This window comes from Diadema setosum, chromosome 22 (assembly GCF_964275005.1).
Source record: "Diadema setosum chromosome 22, eeDiaSeto1, whole genome shotgun sequence".
NCBI classification, from domain to species: domain Eukaryota; kingdom Metazoa; phylum Echinodermata; class Echinoidea; order Diadematoida; family Diadematidae; genus Diadema; species Diadema setosum.
The window spans coordinates 20222516-20248259 of NC_092706.1; the positions used below are offsets into that span (position 1 = coordinate 20222516).

The 25744-nt window shown below is 35.3% G+C and overlaps 1 protein-coding gene across 1 annotated transcript; it reads left to right on the forward strand.

The window, feature by feature from the left end:
• Window positions 1-1955: 1955 nt before the first annotated feature.
• LOC140245200 (uncharacterized) lies at window positions 1956-24910 on the forward strand. Its single transcript, XM_072324790.1, has 8 exons — window positions 1956-2230; window positions 8886-8953; window positions 16127-16339; window positions 16968-17051; window positions 22037-22243; window positions 23445-23553; window positions 24013-24563; window positions 24753-24910. Exons 1-8 carry the CDS (start codon window positions 1956-1958, stop codon window positions 24908-24910), a joined length of 1665 nt encoding a protein of 554 aa, XP_072180891.1.
• Window positions 24911-25744: the final 834 nt, after the last annotated feature.

Genomic DNA, 25744 nt, shown 5'->3' on the forward strand with positions numbered 1-25744 from the left:
CACGGGTTATTAACAAATATATTGTCTAACAAAGATGATGATTCAGTTGTGACTCTGGTTGGCTTAGAAATAACAGGAAAGAAAGCATATGCATTCATGTATTGTATAAAGTCTTTGGAATTTGTATCATCCTGATTACAATGATTTATATTGAAATCTCCCATCATAAAACAGGATTTACGCTCGTTTGCAATTTTGAAGAGAATTGTCTCAACACTGTCTTTGAAGGCAAGAATAGGCTGACCAGGTGGTCTATATAACACTCCAATAATGACATTTGAATCGGAGTATAACTCAATACAAAACAATTCCACTGAATCTACAAATACATTCAGATCATCACGTATCTTATATTTTAGAGTATCTTTTATGAAAAGACCCACTCCACCACCGGGACGGTTCCTTCTTCCCTTTCTAACAAAGTTATAACCACTTAGACCGTGTATAGGCAAAAGCTTCTCATTGTTATTCAACCAAGTTTCAGTAATCCCAAGCACTGAAAAACTAGTATTAACATTCGAAATACATGAGTACAATCTATCAATATTCTGTTTAAGACTACGAATATTACAATGAAAAAGATTGAGGGAGGAAGAGGTTCTTGTAGGTACATTATTCAGATCATAATATTGCGAACAAATATGCGGGTATATACAAGATTCATTCATATTGAAGGAATGTCACAAGGAGAGCTGATGACCCATGCCTGAATGAAAAGAAGTCTGCTTATATACAGAATTAAAACAATGAAAAAAATGTATGCTGTCAAACGTAGGAGTTTGCCTGCAAGTAATATGCTGTACAGTAGCCTGTCACTGAATTGCACAATGGAAATCATAGATATATACACACATGCCTTCATTGTAAGAACTACAGAGGGCAAGAGACACAGAGGATAAAAACTGGGCAGTTACACTGAACATTAATTAAAAAAAAAAATTAAAATGTACATTAAACGCACAAGCATGTACAAGTTTTTGTGCAATATTATATACAATTGTAATAACACAGACTAATCAGAACTTGTAAAAGAGTTCAAAATTTGCTAAAATAGGCATAAAAAGACACCTGCCAGGGACCTACATGTACATCAGGACCCTTACTGATACAATAAATCAATACATATGATAAAAAAAGAAAGAGTACTGACATGACATGAGAGCACAAAATACAATATGTACAAGGTCAACGATTTAGCTCAGGGCATATCACATACACATTACAACTGCAAACGAGTACAATCGCTGACTGAGGAGATAACGCATGGTCTGGGAGATGGCTGACCCCGTTGTGTCTTCAGTTGTGCGAAGATTCTGCCATCAGATGTCCATGCACTCGCGACCTTCTTACTTGTGTAAACTTTCCTGTAGAGCTCTTGTTTTCTGGCTGTCAGGTCCTCTTGGATCGAAATACCACTGCCCTTGAGCTTCCTTCTAGCAGTGATTACCTTGCTCCGTGTCTTGTAGCTGCAGAATTTCACGAGGATACCGCGATGCTTGCCATCCTGCGTCTTGCCTACACGATGACATCTGTTGATGTCTGTCGCAGAGATCTCCAGATCTAGACGCTCACGGAGTACACCTAGGGCCAGCTGTTCAGTTGATTCACTAGGAGATTCCTTCAAGCCGAAGATTCGAAGTGAATTCCTTCTCGAATACTGCTGCAGGTCATGTAGCTGGTGTTCCACAGAAGAGAGCCGGTGTTCACAGGATGTCAACTGGGATGACAGGGAGTCAATCTCCTTTCTTTTCTCCTGCAGTTGTACTTGTAGGTCGTGTATCTGGCCGGTGTTCTTTTCTATGTCGACAGAGAATGATTTTGACGTCGCATCAACAACCTCCTTGACTACTGTTTTGATGATCTCACGCATTTTGGCAAGAAATCCGTCATTTCCAAGAAGTTCGTCTACAATAGTAGCGATTGATAGGTCAGCAGATTTCTTGGTTGAAGGCATGATGACGACTGATTATGGGTCACAGGGAAAACAAAGATACACAACGGTACAGAGAAGTCGTAGAGGGCAAGATGGCGGGCGGGGCGTGCGCGGCGTGGTAGCAGGGATCTGCAGATTACACCGCGGAACCACACATCAACTTCAATCAGTGGGACCGATGCATAGCGTCAGTGAGGCAAGAGTTGGCAGAGTAGAAAGACTCGGCATTAAAAATGTTGATAAGACAGCAGATCCCACTTACGTTATATGGCAGTCAGTCCCTGGCAAGTGCATGAGGTATAGGTAGTTGATTTTTACATGATGAAAATAATGGACGGATGAAGAAAATCGAGAAAATTGAGAAAATTTCGGTCTATAAGGCTCCGCCTAGTTCGTCAAGAGAGCGCCCTCTTTATATATATATATATATATATATATATATATATATATATATATATCATATATAATTGTGGCGAAGATATGAGCAAAATTAGAGCAATTAAACTGCCGAATAGGGATGGGGCACTATTTTTTTTTAAAGACTGGTATGCGTATACGGTGGGGGGGGGGGTATGAAGCGGTTCATAAAATCGAAATGATGGAACGCTGCAATACTGTGTATCAAGAATTCGTAGTTACCAATCGGATATGCGACTGAAACGGGGTCTTAACAAATGATGATCTTGGTTGGTTTGGTATATGTCTTTCCAAGCAATAGAGAAATATACATTTTTAATCGTTGACCCAAATTTAGGATCCATATTTCATTTCGGGAAAAAAAAATATTGCAGTGTCGATATTACCATGGAGGTACTTGTTTCTTTTTTATATTACATGCACATGTAGGGTTAAACGTAATATCAGTAAGGGTCGATATCACATTAAGGGTGGTCTCCGGTTTTTTATTGGCACGTGTAGGGTTAAAAGTTATCACAATTGAGTTTGACTCGAACATCACTATATTTTATATAGGAGTGATGCATATCATACACTATGGGCTGTAAACTACACGAAAAGAAGAAGAAGAAGAAAAAAAACTCCATACAAACTCTAAAACACTGCTTACACATTGCTACATAATTAAAAAAAAGGGTAAAGTATCCAGAGAAGAAGTATCCAACCATAACATCCACATGTGACGCTTTATGTAAATGAAGCATTAGGGAGCTTTAGATCTGCGGCGCGGAAGTTTGAGATGACGCTTGAGCTGGACGTTCTCTTTTTCCCCGCGTCGTATTGAAAAGCAGCTTTAGATTACGCCGAGACGCATGGTATACAAAGATAAAATGGCGCCCTCATATGACCGGCGCATGAAGTAGCTCTCTACGTCATGAACTGGGCGGACGTAAAAATAGCCAAGAACGCGTAGTGAAAACTCAGACGACGCGAGCTATAAGTAGGTCGACTTAAATACGCCATTCTGCGCATGCTCAGAACAACTTTTACAAACACAACTGTGAAACTCTGATCAGAATCGGATAAAGATGAAGGAAGTTATGAAATTGTGAAGTTACGCTAATTTTCACAAACTGTTTTTTTGAACAGTAAATGTAGAAATGTCAATGGGTGAGTTAATAATGTCATGGCGTTTTACTCTTTCTTTTCAGAGAAATTTCAGAATGACCCTAAATTCCCATTTAAAGTTGAAGCTTGATTACAAAGTGAGTCGTTCAATCTACGTTTCAGTTAATCAATCAGGAGAATCATTTAAGGCACTACTTAAAACTTATCTTTTCCCATATTGATTCCTTCCCTAAGTTAATATGTTGAGTGTAATTCAATTATTGTATGTGTTTATTTACTGGTACACATTTGATTTATGTCATGCTATTCTTACTTATGTTTTGACCTGTCTGTTTTCCCTCATTTTTCATCTTTCCTTTCGTCTCTTCCCTGTGCGCTTAGAAACATTGTATTAAGCGCATTACAAATGTAATGCATTATTATTGTTATTATTATTACGTACAATGTGCGTATCCACACTTTTTATATATAACATGATGTTTGATGTGTATCATTATTTTTGTCACAATTGTTTTATTCAAGGCTCCACTTTTTCATGAAGTGAACTAAATGATTCTTTTCTCAATGTTTCATTTGGTCTTCTATCTTTGTGGAAAATAAAACTTTATAAAATGTCCATTAGTAGTCGCAAAGAGTCGATTACATAATAAACGAAATAAATGATAAACGTTATTGCACGTTTGTGTAAATCAAACAATCGACTCATATTTTTTTTTCTTTTTACTGTTGCATGAGGCATATGTTAAGTATATTATAGTAAATCGTTATCATTCGATGTTATGACTTTATTCCTCCAAAAATCTCGACCAAACATTATACTCGATAATAAAAAAATACATTCATGTAGCACAATTTAACTAACATTGAGACAAGCAATGTGCTAATGACACACACACACACACACTCACACACACACAAACATCAGTATGAAATAATAACTGCAATTGAGAAGTTCATGAGGACGGAGATATCCCAGGTTTTCGTTTTAATGTTGATGTTAAAGCACAAAAGGTTGTTTAATAATGTAGTTTGTATGTTGTGTCGCTGGAGTTGTCATGATGCATGATGAATAGGGAGAAATCGTTCATCTATCACGACTTTCAATCAAATTGAAAAGTATCTAGTGATGTCATCAATCTTGCAATCCATTCATCGTCGAATCATTTAAACAGGAAATTTAATATCCTAATGGAAATCCCTTCTGTCACAGGCATTTATGTGATAATTCAAAAACTGTAAGCAGTTGATTCTAGCCCATCTTAGGTATGTCTGGATAGATCTTCGTAGGATTATAACGTAGTAAGGGTCAATGTCAAAATCGTAAATCCACTGGAATCACTCGAAGTTCTTGCGAGGTTCCAAATCGTAAAGGAAATGACAAAAGACATCAACATCAGAGGCCTGACTGGACTTGCAAGTCTGCTACGTCTTAAAAAAATCCAAATATCAATATGTTGTCCCCCCACACCCCTGTCTAAATTTCAAAGCCATAAATTGCTTTGTAACGTATATCAAAATACTTATTAAACTCATCTGAAGTTTGTCACGTTTGTGTGTTTAGATAATGAGTGATACTCATCACTGATTCTCCTTCTTCTAATAGTTCTGTCTCAATTTTAAAGTCGAGTTTCTTATGGTTATCATTTTTTGCTTTTTTTTTTGTCTCAATGAAGCTATTTTGCATTATGGGGAAGTACTCCGCATTATTTAATCATACCTGCACTCTCCATAGTGCAGTATCTAACTATTTGAGCAACTATTTTCAGTTTACACAAATTCAGTTACAAAAGTTGAGCAAATGCAGAGAATCAGTTTGTGCTCATATGGAATATTCTCACTGGCAGTGTGCCAACACATGCAAGTGATAACTATGGAACAAACTCATTGGTTACTGTATGATGACCTGTCTATCCAGTCTGGATCTTATTTTGTGCACACAGATTGGTTTTTTATTTTTTTTTATTTTTTTTTTTAATGACAGCTCTAAGGGCTGGGCCGGGGGGGGGGGAGTGGGGAGAGAGCAAGGGTCATAGGTTTCTTTAACTCACCTCCTTCAAAAAAATAAAAAATAAAAAATAAAATGAAATAAAACCGCGAAGGTATTCATAACGGACTTTTCTGGAAGCCATATGTGCAATTGACTTGACTTTATTTTTCATTTCTGTTAAATAAACAGGAAAAATCATTTTCAATGCATTAACAGAACAAATTTGTAATTATGTCAAAAGCGTAAAGATAACACGTGATCATGAATAACATAATTGCATTTTCAAGGTATATATACTATGCATAGTACAAGGATGTAAATGGAAATGGAGGGTTCCACTAAAACGCAAAGTTTGTACGATAAAGGACCCTCAGAATACATAAGAGAACGAATGACTCAATAAAACTACAAACAGATATACATGTATGAAACAAAATCAAAGAAACCAATGTCAACTGACATAAAGTCAAATTAGGAAGGAAGAGGAAAATAAAAGAAAGGAGAAGAAAAAAGAATGAAACTACAACACCTGCCACCGTGGACACAAGCAAACCAGATTCCATGATGTAAGAGTAATGATAAGACGCACCCTGGATTAATATTGCGAAGAATTGGGTACAAATACCTGTAAGAATGCAAAAGGGCTGAATATAAAAAAAGAGAGAATAGACACAGTGATATACGGTTCAATAAAAAAAAAAATCTGAGGAGGACTTATGTATGACAGAATATTTTTCTCTAATTAAACCAAAAATTATATATATGTAATTGACCAATGCTTATAAAAATTATGACTTACTTGAGATAATGAAACAGGACTAATTCCGTTGTATATCATAAAATTTTAATAAACGTAATTTTAATTGATTCTTAAATGAATTCAAAGTTCTTGCTGTTAATATATTTTTAGGTAGTAAGTTCAATACTTTGGCCCATCGTAGATGAAGGTGTTCTGAGGTAGAAGATTTCTAACCTTCTAAAAAATGGCAAATGGAATTCAGTCGATTGCCTTGTTGGATAATTGTGAACGGATTGATTTCTTAGAAACATTGTTTGAAATATGTTTTTATTATGATTTTACATAAATTGTCCTAAATTAAACAAATACAGATCTTTAATTTTCAATATTTTGTTTAAAAAAAGGGGGTTAATATGAGACAAATGATATATAATACGGAGTGACTTCTTTTGTAATAGAAGTATTTTATCTAAGAGTGTTTGATATGTATTTCCCAACGCAAGAATACCATAATTTCAGTAAGGCAATATGAGGGATAAATATAGTGTAAACAGTGACGACAAAGGAAAAAAAAATGATCTTGTTAATTATATCAATATTTCGTGAAATAGTTTAACATAAACTATCAATATGAAATTTCCATGAAAGCTGATCATCAACTGCTATTCCAAGAAATGTAATATAGGAAACATTTTCCAGTGGAGTCCAATCAAAAAAACACTATCCACCGATAGTGTCTCTGTAGAGTTGCTAAAAAACATATATATATATATATTTTTTTTAAGATTCAGAGATAATTTATTTGCTTTTATCCATGGGGCGACATTTTCTAATTCAGACTTTACTGTGTTTTCAGGAGTAAGAGGATTATTGTGCGAAAAGAAAAAAAAAAACAAATTTAAGTCATCCGCAAAGAATGAAAGAAAGCACATCTAAAGATCTACAAAAATCATTTATATAAATAAGAAACAAAAGCAGACATAATAAACTTCCCTGTCGGACCCCACATTTGATATCTAACATTTGTGAGTTACAACCATATTAATAGACATATTGCTTCCTGTTCATGAGATAGATCCTGAACCACTCCAAGTTCTCTTTCCGATTTCCTCCACCTCTTTTTAGAGATCCAAATAAAGCGGTATTTCATGGTTCCTTCACCCTTAGCGGCTCTGAGCAGTGTGCTCTCCTTCAAAATAGATTACTTGTACTATTCAAAAGTGAATCTACATGATTAGAGCCACAAGAATAAAGAGGTGCCGATATTAATCACTCTTGCAGATCTCTTGCATTACTGGAATACTATAAACACATGAAGTTGTTGGTTAGCAGCTATATCAGGTACGAAAGTAATGAAACATATTGATGAAAACTAATAGACTACTGCACTTCTTATTCATACAAATCAAATAATTTATTCTAGATCTCCGCATTGGTCACGTTACGTCCCTCTGTTTCGCTTCCCTTCAAGTATAAAGAGAGATCACATAATGAAATTCTGTAGCACGAGTTTTACAAACGTTATAAATTATCTACATGTACACACACACACATACACACACACACAAACTACATAGAGAGACACACACAAACACACCACCACAAAGAGAGAGAGAGAGAGAGAGAGAGAAAGAGAGAGAGGGCGGGATGGCAGAGTTGCTCAGTCTTACCACGACCACTCGGGCATTATCCCTTCACGATGTCAATAAGTGTAGCCTCAACAGCTTCTAACACTTTTATAGTTTTGGAGTGGACGAAGGAGTCCTTTTTAACCTTAATCACAACGTACTGCAGATTTGGCGAACACCTTTATTTGACGTTTATTCCAGTTGTCAGTGATGAATACGGACATCTACCGGAATCTGAGCCTTTGATACTCACGTATAGTTATCGAATGTGGAGTACTTATAAATCGCGATCGAGTGAAAGAATGGATCCCATACTTTGGTTCTTTGCTGGTTTCATCCTCTTTCCCCCAATTTTCTCACTGTCCGAAGGCAATACAAAAAGTGAGTATCTTGATTGTTTTCAATTATAGTGCTCTACGGATTTATTTCAAGCTCTTTGTATGAGTGCATGTTCACAAAAGGCGGGAGAATCCATCCAAAACCATAAAAAGGCTCATCGGGAGTTTCATATAGGCATCGACAATACTTGGTATCACAATCATCTGAATTGTTCGATTAAGATGTACGCATTACCAATTTAAATCATGTTGTCGATTAGAAGCGGTACGTATAGAGTCGATTTTTTAATACCAGGACTCTAAAATGAATGATGAATACACTGTAAAAAATAATGCAACGAAGAACATTTCCTTTAAAAATTGCGTTGGTGACTGAACAAGCACGACCTCCACAATTCGGACTATCTCACTATTTCATCATACTATCATCATGCTCACATGTTTTATCACTTCATTGCAAAATAAATCTTCCTAATCATTTTATCCCGTAGATATTACTCTCAGCTGCTTGGGGAGGCCATTAGAACTTGAGCTATCGTGCGATGCCAGCTGCGTTGCCAATCGTGATACTTGGAATATTCAGGCACCCCGTGGAAGGCGAATTCTCACTGAAATAAGATCTATCAACAACAAAGAGATGGGATTTCATATGTTGGATAAAATAGCCAACACATCGTTTCTGACTATGATTTTGAATTATAACCAGAGTTTCCCGGTTATATCACTGACCCATCAGATTCAGCTACACGTATGGCATATATATCTATCCAGTGAAATTCGAAATGAGGGTGAAGTGTTACGAAGGTAAGTGTTCACGACATTATTATTATGATGAATTTTTCATCGACTAAATACATTCACTATTAAAATCTGTTATGAAGAATTTTCTTTTTGGATAGAAACTGAATTAAAAAATATAAATTAATATGGAAACAAAAAGGCAATGTACATAAATTTCAAGGCAAGGTCATTGTAGAATGTGACCCAACCTTATTCTTCTCAAGAGGTGATGCTCAGTTTCAGGTAATAAAGGAAAAGACAGTTGAGTATTGTGCAAATGCTTAGAATGTTTAAAAAATGCTGAAAAGCTCGAGTAAAAGTACGTTATATTTCGCATTTGATTTTGCAAAGTCATCGCAGTTATCCTGAAATGTAATGCAACTCCGCTTTGTTCAGTACCGTTTTCGTTCATTATCAAAGTTCTGATGGATAGGTCTACATAGTGTAGCCTAACTGTTAAATTTTTAGATAATGTTTGTCGTGCATCATGCATGAATACGACAGCACCAGCAAAACATAACGACAACAACAACGTCATTAGAAAGAAAATAAAATTTGAATGAATTTGAATTTTTACTTTCAATCACCGGTAGAATGAAATGGATTTCACAAAAATCATTCCAAGTTTTTCTATCGTTTTTTTCCTCGTACGAACTAAACATCATATCGTCGATTACTTTCAGGTCTTTTTAAATGCATACTGTACAATTTTCCTTTCACTTGGCCTGGCGTCACGTACAAGTAATTCTTAGCCACTATCGTAAGCAGAATTAAAAAAAATAAATATGTATCAATACGCTAAATGCTGCAAAGGAATCATTGGATAAGATTGATATACCGCAGTCGATTCACCATTGTTTCGAAGGTTCGGTGTAATAATGGCAGAGGTAAAAATGGCAGAGGTAAAAATGGCAGAGGTAAAAATGGCACGAGGTAATAATGGCAGAGGTAAAAATGGCAGAGGTAAAATGGCAGAGGTAAAAATGGCAGAGGTAAAAATGGCAGAGGTAAAAATGGCAGAGGTAATAATGTCAGAGGTAAAAATGGCAGAGGTAAAAATGGCAGAGGTAAAAATGTCAGAGGTAAATAATTATGTCAGTGGTAAAAATGTCAGAGGTAAAGTTGTCAGTGGTCGAAATGTCAGTGGTCAAAATACCAGAGATAAAAATGTCATTGATAAAGATTTAGTAGTAGAAATGCAAGAGGACGAGGTAAAAGTGACAAAGGCTTTTTTTTTTCCTTCATGTTTCTGACACCTTTCTCGCAATACGCGCTTTTCGTGCCTTCTCCTGAAATAAAGCACGGGCGAGACCGGGGAGGAATGGGACACGGGGAGAAATATGGGACACTCATGTAACTTGAAAAATGCTCGGCCAGTCAACAATCGAATTATATCAGTGAAAAGATGAGCCTCGGTACACCTGAAAATGGACATATTAACCAGTTTTACAGCTCTACAGGTATGTTGTCAGTAAAATATCAAACTTACTATAGGTCTGGTAGGTCCAATACTATGTTTATAGGTATTTTAATAAGTGTGCAAACTTCTGAAAATAAAATTGCTTGATAACAGACATGCAGGTATGAAATACTGGCAGGGATCTTTTACTGTTTCTGTTACCACAGGGAGAAATTTAATAGGGCAGTGTTACATTTCTCCCCGCGGCACATGTAAATCCGACTTTGGTCATGATGGTTATCCAATTTCTCTCCAGGTTGTCTCATTTCTCCCCGCTTGATGTCCCATTTCCCCCAAAATTAGGGGTTAAACAAACCATTAATTACGCGAAAATGTTTTATATACATAGGGGTATCACCAAATACTCTACTATAAACTTCAGAACCTATACTACATAATTATTATTATGACCTAGTTTGATTCGTATTATTTTTAGTGAAGGTTTCTGTTGTTGTATAACGAGGGAACAACGTCATTTATTTTTCGGAGGCTGGATCTACCAATCTTTAGCAGGACACCATGTTGATAAATTCACCACCGTAAACATAAAGGAATCTGACTTTGGAGCAACAGCTAAGATTGAAAGGCATCAAACATTTACTTTTTTTTTTTCGCCTGCGGATTCGTTCAACAATAATTGAAAGAAATCCCACGGCAAACTATCGGTTTTTACTCTCACAGTCTATTGCTAAAGTTCGTCTCCAGATTCAATAGGCATAAGTTTGTAAAGTGACCACAAAGTGTTCATTACACTTCGATATATATATTTTTTTTACGCCATGTGATACTTGAACAATGTAATGAAATATTGTTTCAAGAGCTTATTTATGTCTGCCGATACATCTGCTGTAGTTTTATTTTTTTTTGCGTTTTGTATTTTTACTACTACATTATGTCGTGATCGGGCCCTGTGAGATAGGCTCATACGAAACCTGAATGTGAGAAATTAACATAGAACAGATGAAAAATTAGCGGTTTGCTTCGACTCTGTCTCCTTCACTTCTTTACATTAAACAGTTCAAAAAAAAATGAATAATAATGACATTATACTCGCCTGGACGTGAGCGGAATTCGTTTGCGTAAGAGTGTGTATGTGAGAGTATGTATATCTGCATAAAGGTATATGTTTATGCCAAAAGTGGGTTCGTGCGTGTGTGTATGTGTGTGTGTGTGTGTGTGTGTGTGTGTTTGTGTGTGATAACGTCATTGGGCGAAACAACGCAGGATTAAACTGTTTAAGGGGTTTGCAGCATTGTTGGAACCCCCTTGTAATGATAGATAATAGTAGTAGTAGTAGTAGTAGTAATAGTAATAATAATAATGATAATTTCCCATAGGCCTGCTAGGCTCTTAGCTGGTTTAATATTCTTCTGAACAGACAGATTACGCCACTGCACTTGAATCAAACTCAGAATGATGAGAGTGCTCTAATTTTTTAAAAACATAATTCCATAAATATTCTTCAAATCTGCAGTTTGGATTTGATAATTCGATAAATACAGTTTGCTCTGGCTAGGTTATTGTTCAAAACCTCTTCATACGTTTACCTCTGACGAAATCGCTCTCATTGCTTCTGACATCTTTACCTCTGACATTACCTCTCACATTTTTACCTCTGACATTATTTCTCACATTTTTACCTCTGCCATTTTTACCCCTGCCATTTTTACCCCTGCCATTTTTACCTCTGACATTTTTACCTCTGACATTTTTACCTCTGACATTTTTACCTCTGCCATTTTTACCCCTGCCATTTTTACCTCTGCCATTTTTACCTCTTAACATTTTTACCGCTGCCATTTTTACCTCTGCCATTTTTACCCCTGCCATTTTTACCTCTACCATTTTTACCTCTGCCATTTTTACCCCTGCCATTTTTACCTCTGCCATTTTTACCTCTGCCATTTTTACCCCTGCCATTTTTACCTCTGCCATGTTTACCTCTGCCATTTTTACCTCTGCCATTTTTACCTCTGCCATTTTTACCTCTGCCATTTTTACCCCTGCCATTTTTACCTCTGCAATTTTTACCTGGCACCGTTTCGGTGAACCACTGCAACAACCGACCGGTTTCCACTCACATCTTCATGCTCCGAGTGGATGTGTGAGGACCTCCCTTAATAAGAAATAATATTGTATAATGATGATGAGAAGAAAGAAATTAATCACTGACACACAAGACAAAAAGCAAATACCAACTATGTATAAAACATTGCCTAATTCATATCTTTAGACGAGAAATGTAAACGTAAAATAGAAAAATGATAATTGAGATTATTCCTGAAACGACAATACTGCACACCTATGCTGACCCCAGATAAGCCTTATTTATTGAATTATCTTATTTGTCACAGTAAGGAATTGCGGACTGGTGATGATTGAGTGTTTTAGATACCGATGACTTAAACGCTAATGTACAACCTGGATTTGTTTCTCTGTTTCTTTTAAATTGATATTTTCAATTATTGGATTGTCTTTCTTTCTTTCTTTTTTTTTGGGGGGGGGGGGGGGGTTAGAGTATCCAGCAGTTTAATAAACCAAAAAAAAAAAGACTTTAAATCCACTGGTGAGACTATTCCTCTGAAAAGCAAGGGAAATCATCTTGATATCATAAATTCAGACCAATTTCTTTACTTTAATCCGCGTCAAATGTTCTTGGAAAGTTGATGTTTACAGGTACAATAAAGCTGTGATGTTCACTGAGTTTCCATTCATCTTTCGACAGTATATCACGCTCTTTGATATTCGTTAATAAGGTCGCACCAATCATTGATAATCACTCACATTTTAATGGTTAAAGGCATAATTTACCATTTGCAGATGGAACAAAACGTGCAACATTACCGCCTCAAAAATAGCCCTAAAATGTGAGATAGGGATAAACACAACCAATGTAAAAATTTGAACCATTATAATCGATTTTTTTTGTTATATACAAAATGTGAAAAATAGTTATAGTAACAATTTTTCCAGACTTAACCGTCTACAGTTACGGTTTAATGAGAAGAAATAGTGATATTCCCTTATATTTAAGGCTTTATTGCGAAAATTTCATATGGTATGATGTTTTGTGAAACAACTGACCTACACATACGCATCAAAAGTGATATCTTGCACATTTTTTAAATCACTGCTCCAAAAGGTAAACAGGACCTTCAACTGGTATCTTCTTGGAATTCTCCAATGGTTTTGACACTATCACTCATGAAATTTTACTTCACAATCTAGCTCATATTGGCGTTCGTGACAAGGCCCTTGCAGCGGGTTGAGAGTTACCTGCAAAACAGGAAGCAATACGTTTGTTTGAATGAATAAACTTTAAACCAAATTCTTTCTTATGGTGTTTCTTAGGAAAGTCCCCTATAAGGGGCCATATTCAAAAATCTTTCTCTCTGCAAATAATAATAATAATAATAATAATAATAATAATAATAATAATAATGATAATAATAACAATAATGAGTATCTTCTTGCACACTGTAAATCACTGAGTGCAAAAAGTGAAACAATGGATAGAAGCAAATAGATTTTTCTTGAATCTTCAGAGAAGTAAGTACATACTTCCAGCAAGACAGTTGAAGCATTACCAATATAATCATATTTGACGACACTCCATTAGAGCATGGTCACACAGCACAGAAGAATGCATCTTTGATACTGAATATATCAGGATTTCATGTAAGATAGGGATTATGAATAGACTCAGGCCGCACATTCCATCCCCTTCTCTTGATTTCACTTTACTTTTACGCAGTTTCAGCGCGGGAAACGCCCTTCAAAATTTCTTAGCTAAACTACTGACATTATGAAAGAAAGCGACCTAAAATATTTCCGGACTAACCCCCAAGTTTTCTTTCTGATGCACTATTCTCTAAATACACAACCTGAGTAATAAGTATTTGTATTAACTGGGGTTATAACACACTCCAATGTATCCTTATCGATGTTTTGGAGAAACATGTAAACTTAACGTAAACTTAATGTAAACTTTTTCTGTTTGTCTTCTACCAAAGGAGTGTTTGAAACTGATCCATAACGAATTCAAATAATATCAACGGAAGAAAATGAAATACATTCTTTATCTTATCAGCACAACCATACAGCTGTATTGAATCACCAACTATTTCTAACCATTTTTTATTCATCTTTGTTCCGATTCCTTATTATCAGTGTGCATGTAAATTTAGTTATGCCCTGCCATTGTCTGAAATGCATTTCACTCTGTTTGTTAGATTTGTCCTGTCTGTTATGTATTGTCTGTCCTCTTTTGAATAACTTCATATTTTCATTTTGTAAATAAGAAAGTCTAAGTTTTTGCGTCGATGGCATGAGTTGTTCATAGTATATGTGACCGTGCACCACAAAACGAACATAAAGTCGCACACACTGATTTTGCGTGAGGACTGAAAATAAGTGAAATGGGTCCACCTAGCCGATCTTGACTTTTTCATATTTTCTGAAAGAGCGGGTCTTTTTTTACTTTATGCTAAAATTTGGTATCATAAAACGGGCGGGAAAGTGTGTTTTTTAGCAGTTTATCTCGAACATTTTTGGTAGAGTAGTGTGATTAGGTGTGTCTTTAGAGTCCCTTTTTCATTTCTGAAAAGCCTTGTACACACTCTTCACTTTCAATTCTAATAACTTTTGAAAGGATAGTGCTACTGTTTTGAAAGTTGGCATCAATTATGGACAGAATGTGTTAATGAGGCATATTTAATTTCAGTTTAATCTGATAATCCCTTCATTGTTGTTACTCTGGTGGTTTAGGGCCTACTTCCTGTTTTTTGCCCCATTCATCGCACAGCCAGCACGGTTTGGTAAAGATTAAGCGCTTGAATTGACACTGTACTTCAGAGCCTCTTTTCTCAGTTCACACTTTTCCTGAGTTTGTGCTTTCTTTCCAATATTTAGATAGGTTAGGAGAGTTCATTTGATTTGAGTTATACATCATTTTAAAGCTTAAAGTGTGCTCTTTCAGAATCTGGTCTTAACTAAAAATTCATGTCTGGCGACTTTTTGTTTGTTTTGTGGTGCAGGGTCACATATGATACGAACATGTTTTTTCTTTTCTTTTCTTTTCTGAACTGGAAATAATGTAACCGGTTGTTGTTGTTGTTGGTTTTTTGTTTTTTTTTTATTTTTAACTTTTAACAATGCATACATGCTTTTGATTGATTTACCTGTAACTTTCATCTGACAGCCTGCCAACTCTGCTCAAAATCTTTTGTAATTTTCTTTCATTATCAGAATAAAGAAAAATATTAAAGTATCCAGGCCTAATTTTAGATTCAACATAATATGTGATGATAATATTGGAAAAAACATTAGAACATGACGTTTATATGGCATTTAGAAATGTCAGTTTCAAAATTTCGAAAAAGAAATAAAAATAGAAATGGAAATATAAAGTAAATTGAATAAAATAGAAAGGGGGCTATAATCATACAATGCCTTAAAATACACTTTGACCGTGTTGACCCATAGTACATAATTCATATGACAGCTAAAAATTCAGCATTTGTGAGCATGTGTGAGTGTTTGTGTGTTGGTATTGTGTATGCCACACGGAGAAATTTCTTTCCATTTTTTTTAATAAGATTGCTGCCAATTCGACACTTTTTCCCATTGTTATTAATCAACTTTTGTAATGATAATATACATAATTATCAAGATTTCACGTGATTGTTTATCATCAGGAAACGGAAATTACCAGTGAAATATTTGTATTTGTTTTTGAGGAACACCACCTGTGAAGCTAGTTGACGGACCCTCTCCATTTGAAGGCTTAGTGGTCATCGAACCAGACAGCTATGTCTGCTATGATGGATTTCCCGAAAAAGCTGCTGAAGTGATCTGCGGTGAACTTGGCTTCCCAGCGGCAGAAGAGTATTCGGCTCAGGCTCTGCCCAGTACAGTACAGAGGAACAATTATCAAAGGCTATCATGTCCAGGTAAGGTGACTGCCGTAGTGTGGATGTCCATTTTGATGATAACTACTGTGACGCTAGTATGCACGTATGCAACAGTTGAACTGAAATGTACACTGAGATGAGAACTTTTCTATTATAAAGGCCAAGGAAGATCAGCTACTTCTTTTATTTTTTTTTTAACAGCATGCCGTCACGACATGTATCTTGTTGTATTCTTCGGAATGAAGTCATCATAATCAAGATTTATTATGTGTAGGAGAATTAAAGATATCATGCACATAAAGATACAATGTTAATTTCACTTCACACTGCCCCCCAGAATTCAATGAGAAAAACTCAATGAATTTTTCATTTCCAAACATGGTTTTTAAAACAAAATAAATAGGTATAAAGTCAGTGAGTGAGATCAAGGTACATTAGTAGTTTCGGGAAGAGGCTTTTAACTTTTCATATTTCCATCCATAAATATTTCGTTAAAATATCGGTAAATCTGCCCGGTTCGGCAGGGCTGAAATGAGTTACTCTGAAGAGGTAAATACAAGAACTCACCTTTTCCAGTCGAATTCCTTCATAATCTTATAAAGTTATAACTAATCAGGATTCTTTTTTTTTTAGGTCGTAAAGAATGGTTCCCAAAATATCTTTTCAGGCAATTCGTATCAACGTGTAATGGACTGTTCACCTGCAACGACTAGGTGTCCGTTGCAACAGATTGTCAGACTGAAATGCCGAGGTTAGCCAAGACGTGAATTACAACCGTTTTCGGTTAACGTGTGTTTGTCTTCCTGGTTTTGATACTTGCACATGCGTCAGAGTGTTATTGTTCTTATGTTATAGTATTATCTAGCTTAACTTCCGTAGATATGATGTCAAAGACATCAACCAGAAATAAACAGTTTTGGAAAAATCAGCCCTGAAGTTTAATGGCTTTCCAGGATTAAAGTAGATGAAAATATTCACACAAACAGACAAACAAAAAGAAAAGATAAATGTATGTATGAAGGCCAAACTGGAGTTTCGACTTTCAGCACATTCACATACGTTTATACGTTTTTTTCTCATCCCTATCATCATCATCATCATCTTCATCATTGTCATCCTCACTTTCCTTTTCATTCATCCTTCACGCACAGAAACCTCTTGTGTAACGTCACATTGAATGCAATTCAAATTGAAAAGATTTTAAAATACAGCTACGTACTGTGTAAATGGATTTAATGCAGCAATCCTGTTTTGAGTTAAACACTTCAACTGCTGACAGTAATTATCATACAACTACGGAACTCGTTCAGAATTTCAGAAACTCGAAGAATTTTAGTTTGTTACATGTTAACTCTAGGAGTTTGATTAAGAACTTTGATTCTTTTGAAACCTTTCTTCATACTGTAGATAATTTTCCTTTTTCAGTTATTGGTATCACAGAAACTTGGCTCCACTCTGCTTCAGGAAATCTATTCAATTTAAAAAAAAAAAAATACATGGTTAGAGCAGACCGTGAAGGAAGAAGAGGTGGCGACGTAGCATTTTACATCCATGAAAACTTGCAATATAAAGTAAGAGCTGATATTTCTTTTGAAGAATATGAAGTATTATTTGTAGAAATAGAACGTTCCAAAAACAAAAATACGATCGTCGATTTGATATATAGACCCCCGAATACTCATAATGATTTATTTTTGGAAGATTTGGAAAAATATTTTGCTGCGTTTTCACGTGAAAATAAGCAGATACATTTAATGGGTGAGTTTAATGTTAATTTGTTATGTAATTATGATTATGATAGAAATTCTGAAAAGTTTCTTCATTTGATGTATTCAAATGGATGTTATCCACATATAAACAAACCAACAAGAATTAATAGTATTTCATCCACTTTGATAGATAATATTTTTTTAATAATACTTCTGATAAAGAAATTGCTAGCGGTTTATTATATTTTGATATATCTGACCATCTTCCCATATTTGTTATCATTATGTTATGATGAGTCTGTTGTTGAAAACTCATCCAAACCTGTAATGTATAGAAAGGAAATGCCTCAAAATATTCAATCTTTTATAGCAGATTTGACATCTGAACAGTGGTTTGATAATATTTACAGTGAGTTTGATGTGAATACCTCCTATGATAACTTAAATAGAAAAATACATTATTATTATGATAAAAATTGTCCATTGGTAAAGTTTAAAAAGAATAATAAACATGGGAACAGGCCGTGGATAACAAAATCGATATTACGTTCAATACATACAAGAAATAGACTTTATAAGATTTACATAAATGATCCTACTGATTTTAATTTGAGAAAATATAAGATATACCGAAATAGATTAACAACTGTTCTAAGAAATTCACGAAAAGTATATTATTCTGATAAGTTGAACCAAGTTAAATCAAATATGGAGGCCACATGGAGAATTATAAATGATTTGGTTGGGAAGAGAGAACAACAATTGCCAAAAAAAAGACGTCAAATTAAATGATTGTATTATTGATCAGGGAGATGTAGCTGATACATTTAATTCTTCTTTTTTTTTTTTTTTTTTTTGGGGGGGGGGTGTTAATGTTGGTCCTAATCTGGCAAATACATTTGATGATGTAAATGAAGATTTTTTGAAATTTTTGCCAGAACCTACTTCCTCATCGTTATTTTTCAACCCTACAAATCCCACATAAATTATTAATATTACGATAAAGTTGAATTCTAGCAGGGCAAGTGGTTATGATAGAATAAGCACATTAGTACTTAAACAAATCATAATATATATCAAATTGCTGATCCACTTACTCATATATTTAATCTTTCCATATTGTCTGGAAAATGTCCCAATTCTTTAAAAATTTCACAGGTAAACCCAGTGTTTAAGAAAGAAGATCCTTGCCAAATTAGTAATTATAGACCAATTTCTATTCTTCCTAGTATTTCCAAATTTTTTGAAAAAATATATATGATAGGTTTTATAAATTTTTGCATAATCATACAGTTTTGAATTTACATCAATATGGTTTCCGAAAGAATTATTCTACAGATTTGGCTTTGGTCCAGTTGTATGATCAAATTACAAACGCAATAGCAAATAGAAAACATGTTATAGGAGTTTTTAATGGATTTATCTAAGGCGTTTGATACGTGACAACATGATATCTTACTTAAAAAGTTGCAGTTTCATGGTGTTCGCGGTGCTGCACTCTCGTGGTTTAGGGATTATTTATCATGTAGACAGCAATATGTTGTACATAATGACATGTCGTCAATTTTTTTACAGATAAAATGTGGTGTGCCCCAGGGCTCAATATTAGGCCCCCATATGTTTTTGTTATATATCAATGATATCGTTAATTCGTCGTCTATATTGTCATTTGTTAATTTTGTATTATATGCCGATGACACCAATATTTTTTATTCCCACGATAAAATAGAAACGTTTATAGTATCCACACTTAATGCAGAGTTACCAAATATATCGAACTGGTTTAAGAATAATAAATTATCACTTAATATTGATAAAACAGATTATATTTATTTTAAGCATATGAAAACTCACACAGATGATTTTGTAAACATAAGGATTGATAATGGACTTCTTGAACGTAAAAGTTCTATTAAGTTTGTAGGTATTTTTATTGATGAAAACTTAACCTGGAATGGTCACATACGTCATGTTACAACCTATATTTCTAGAAATATAGGTATTCTTTCAAAGATAAAAAAGTTATCTTCCTGAACATACTCTTTTTATGCTTTACAATTCTTTAATCCTACCATATATTATGTATTGTACTCTAGTGTGGGCTACAAGTGCAAAAACTAAACTTAAACTCTATGTATTTATTACAGAAGAAAGCCATTCGCATCTGTACTGGCTCACAATACTTAGCCCACACCAATCCACTTTTTTATCAGTGAAAAACATTTGATATAAATACCCTTCACTCTTTGCTTTTTATGTATAAATATTTGAACAATTTGCTTCCAAACACTTTTCACGATTTCTTTAAGCTGAATTATACTATTCATTCGTATCCCACCCGTAATTCGCAAAATTTTCATTTAGTAAATCCGAAATTATTAATTGCACAAAAATCTACAAGACATAATGGACCAAATCTTTGGAACACACTCCCAGATTTTGTTAAATCATATAAAACTTTATATTCTTTCAAGGCGAGATTAAAAACTACATTATTGTCAGATTACAATCTATGAACATAGCATCTGAATACAGATTTTGTTTTGTTTGATCTTCCTGTAAATTTGATTTAAACTACAACAAATATACGCAATGTTTCTGTGTCTATCATTTCATTTTATTCCCATTATCTTCAGCATCACCACCATCACTTTCATCTTCATTATCACATTTTTTCCCTCATCATTACCCTGTCATCATCATCATCATCATCATCATCATCATAATTCACTTTACTTTTATTCGTATCTATGCACTAGAAAACATAATGCATTTACAGTGTATTATACTTTGTAGTATTTCCCCATTCCGCAAACAATATACGTATGTGTATTATGTAGATAGGTCCCTGGGCTGCCACGTGTTCAAGCTTTTGCTTATAGCGGCAGTCCTTCTTCTGCATAATTTCTCAGGTAATTATTTGAAAATTTGGTAATACGAGTTATATTTTGTTAACGGAATTAATTTACACATCAACTCTCCTTCTTTGAATCATGTACATCGTAATCTGCTTACTGATGTTCTATGTGATATTACTGAAAAGAATCTTGATTTATGTTTAAAATTGTGTTGGAAGAAAAATAAATCAAACAAACAAACAAACAAACAAACATAATTTGGACGGGACAGGTATCAAATATCAAACGCCTTCTGAGCAATGATCTATTAATGTATAATTTGATTGATCTCAAAAAATTGTTTGTTTTGTAGCTTCTCGGCAAGAAAGTCTTAGTATCGAAGATACTTTTCCTCTTTTTCCCCTATACATGTAGTGTCAACTAGATATACCGATTATCATGCAAAAATCCACACCGATGTTCCTCTGATATAAAACTCGACTTGTTTATATAAAATACCAATATTTAGCATACGCCACAAGTTGTACTTTGCTTAAATTGAAAGTAAAACAAATAACCCGGAAGAAAATCAAATATTTACATGTGAAAAATACGTTGCTCTTCTGCGTACAGTCGTTGCTCAGAAATGACATTGACATCTATTGTGACATACATAATAGCTTTTAAAGGAGCCATTTAAATCTAGATAAAATGTTATTAGGAGAAAATCAACCTGCAATTTAGCTTCGTCAGTTTGATAAACTTATTGCATTATGAATATTTTTTTTTTTTTTTTTTAGATTTTGATAATTACTTCAATTTTGTGGATGTTTCAGATCTTTTTCAAAAAGCAAGAAAGGAAAGGAAATGGATAAGCCAGAACTAGTTTTCAGACAAGCAATGTAACGGTTAACTGCAATTACAATGAGTTTTTGTTTAAAGAATATGATTGATGACTGGGTTGGAGACTATCCATCAGACAAAAGACCTATATTCAGGGCAGATTCCTTTTTGGTGTTTTTTCCCCGATAGTAAAATTTTGTGAAACCCTTACATAAATGTGTCTAACTCTTACATGATGACAGTTACTATGATTCCATGAATAAGAAAAACAACTCCTGCACAGACTTACCGTGAGCGCTTTCACCTATAACCGAAATACCCACTATTTTTGTTTATTTGTTTTACAGATTCACTTGGGTCTTGTGATGATCCTGGTCACGTGTATCATGGTTATTGGAACTCCAGTATAACGAACTTCGGGTCCAGGTTAACTCTCACCTGTGTAGAAGGTTACGTCATCAATGACAATGCGACACTACAGTGTGTGGTACTGCCTGGTTGGTCAAATTACTTCCCGGTTTGGAAGGCTTCAGTCCCGTCCTGTTTGAGAGTCGGTATGTTGTAGAAAGGTATCTTACCGTTTGCTATGGTGTTTAAATAACTTATGAAAATACAACTGCGGCTTGAGAGAAAGATTAAAAATAGAGGAATAAGACGCCGGTTTGACTTTGAAAATGAAGACCGGATATCAACATGTTCTATCATTTGGCAATTGGAATTTTGAACGGCCCAGTGCAGGTTTAAAGGCCCTTCACAAGAAAAGGCAGAATTTCATTACCATTGTTCCATTTGGATCAAGTATGTGTGTAGTAACATTATGTCTTCTTTACATCTGTAGGTAATTGCAGTGAGATGTTCTCGCCCCCCCCCCAATAAAAAAAAAAATTATTTTGTATTGTTGGGAGGTCAAATCCTTCTATATGCCCCTTTCCGTCACACTGCCAGGTCATATAGGAATATGACCTGGTAGAATATTTTTTGAAACATGTTTAATACGCGAATAACAAAAACGAAATAAAACTACCATTTTTGACGTTGCAAATGAAGAAGTCTTGGTGAACGTTGATTATGAGAGTACTAAATGAGGACGTATGTATATTCTGCATTGATCGAAAGAAGACATTTTATTTTTTGCGAAATCATCAACTGACGCAATCTATTATCGAGCTTTTGATCAGCAAGAAGCTTAATACATTTTTTTTTTCAAAACAGACAGAGAATGATAAAACTGTCCTTCGATAGTTATTGTTTCAAGCCAATTGTGTTGTGATTCATTCTCGATATTAATTGATGTGTGGTCATACTGGTCACCGGTATCAGCGAAGGTTGCATAGAAAAGACATATCTTTCGAAATCATGAACATGATGAAATTGACGCAATATATCAATCAGCTTTTAATAAAGAAAGAAACTTGGTATCCTTGTCTCGAAACATCCAGAGAATGATAAAGCTGTCCTTTAATCATTGTCCCAAGCCAATTGTTTCGTGATTCATTCCCGAAAGTGATTGATCTGTGGCGTATTTCTCTCTCAGGTCATAATGGTCATGAGACAAACGTTGCATGAGAAAGAAATTCTTTTGAAATCATACCTGACGCAACTAATCAATTAGCTTTATGTCAGCAAACTTGATAACCTTGTCTCGAAACATTCAGAGAATGATAAAACTGTCCTTTAATCATTGTATTTAATCAAGCCCATTGCTTCGAGTTTCATTTACGGAAGAGATTGATGTGTGGCGTATATCTCTTTCAGGTAATAATGGCCTTAAGACAGGCGTTGCATACACCCTGGGAGCGCTTCTTTGTGTAATTAGCACACTCTCACTAGTATCCATTGCCTTCTGCAAACAACTACAAAAACGGTGAGTCGAAAAGTACCAAGCATGAAAATAAAAGGAAGCAATAACGAGAAACAGTTTGGTTGAGAGAACAACGGATTTTAGAGAGGCATCCAATAACAGTAATAATTTATGGCACTTCATTAGATTGTGTCCTCATAAATATCGTGTTTAACGTGTGTTTCGATGTACACGGAAACATTATTGTTTCTGTATACTTACTAGTTGTTTATGCGCGAGACAGGCATTCATACGAAATAAAAATGGTTCAGCTAAAATTGTCATTCAAAGAAATGCAAATTTCAATGGGCAAAAGGAGAAATTTGTTATTCCCTTGTAAATACAAACACCGTCATCTATATATTGCCTTTGCTAGAAAAACAAAATGTATGATCAACTGGGATTTTTTCTTCGAAGTCTACCAAATGTGATAGTTATTTTGATTTTTCAATGTCAACTTTCATCTCCTTTCGTTTGTATCAGAAGGCAAAGGCCGTTAGCAGCTTCAGATCGGTCTAATGGCCACACGAATGACGCGCACCTGCAGCATCTGAGGGAGACCGATCGTGGTGTCTCATTGAACCCTGCCAGGGCTGACTCTGGCACAGTGAGTGACCCTTTCCCTGACCCTCCGGACAACAGACATGGAACCCTTTCAACTCATCAGGAGAACCCATATCACATCTCCCAAAACCTCGCGGAGGTAGACATGACGTCCTGTCATCGTGCTGAAGTAGAGAAAACTTCCTTCCCTCCTCGTCAAGAATATCATAGCTTACAGGAAACATCAAAAGCTCAAGACGAATGTTATCAGGACCGTGACTACCACGACAATGACCGCACGACTGACAGGATGACGAGCGGTGCCGCCAAACCCTGCGGAAGAGCCCACCTGTTTGATGAGCGTTGTTACAATTCGCTGAACTTTGGCGTTAGGTCTGACGGTGTTTGCACTCGCACACAGGATGGGAACATTTCCAACGCACATCCTCAGCGAGGCAGACATGCTGATAAGTCTGACCTGAACAGGACACTGGTCAGTGAATATGCCAAGTCATGCAACCCTGGCGAATTTGCCCAGGCGGGAGAAACTGACATCTCAAAGGAGAGTGAGGACGAACACGTCAATCACGACTCCGACGACGGCAGACCACAAAAAGACAACCCTGTTCGGTCATCGCAGCCTACTGTCTCCTCTAAAAGAAAACATACTAGGCTCCCCTCATTGAAAGTAGGTTCTTCAAAAGTAATGTCCTCTGAAGAGGTCTTTTATTATCAAGTAGAAGCTGATAATGATACTGATACCTGCAAAGCACCTCTGTATGCGAAGGTAGACAAAGCACGAGGAAAAAACAACGTTGTCTCAACAAGTTATGATTGAAGCACTAAAGAAATATCAAAGTTGGACAGGACCCTTTTTATCAACAGATACAATAGATTTTAAATTTCCTTTACGAAGCTGCGATACACTTACAGTTGAAATCAACTATCAATTTGAACTCTTCATAAAACAGGGTGCAGGTTTAGAATATGATGATTTTTAAAGGTTTAAAGCCAGATGTCCTGGACATCTGAAGTATAAAGCACATTTTGCTTTCAATATTCTTGCCGATTTCGCTTGTACTCATCTCCTTCCCACCCCACCCCTTGATTCCACCGAGTAGAAATTGATTACAAACAAGAAAAATAGTTGCTCGAGTTTAAGAGTGAGTCTCGGCTCACCACTTTATCCTTTCATAGAAGGACACGGTTGAAGGTTTTAAAAGCGATATGCTCAACAATAGGCAATCAATCAGCGCTATACAGAAAACACTGTTCATGGGGTTTATAAGAAGGTTTTTTTTTTGTCATTAAAAGCTGAACCCCCTTTTACAATGTGACTCACTCAAATCCCTATACGCAAGAACAGTCATGTGATACACTGCTCGACAACTTATAAATTGTGGTTGTATATTGTTCAAATCTAGTGATAGAGACATCTTCTAATTAAATAGAAATAGACTTTACTAAAAAAAAAATCTTTATTATTTTATTTGGTTGTTTGATGAGAATGTAGGATTGTTGCACATCGAAATGCGCAGATGAACGGCGGTTTAACGTAGGATGTGCATTTTCGATGACGCACGTTTGGTCAGGATGAGTTTACTACACGGCAGCGTTAGACGGTGCCCCTTTTGTAAAGGGTGGTTTTTTTTTTTCGTTTTTTTTTTTCAAC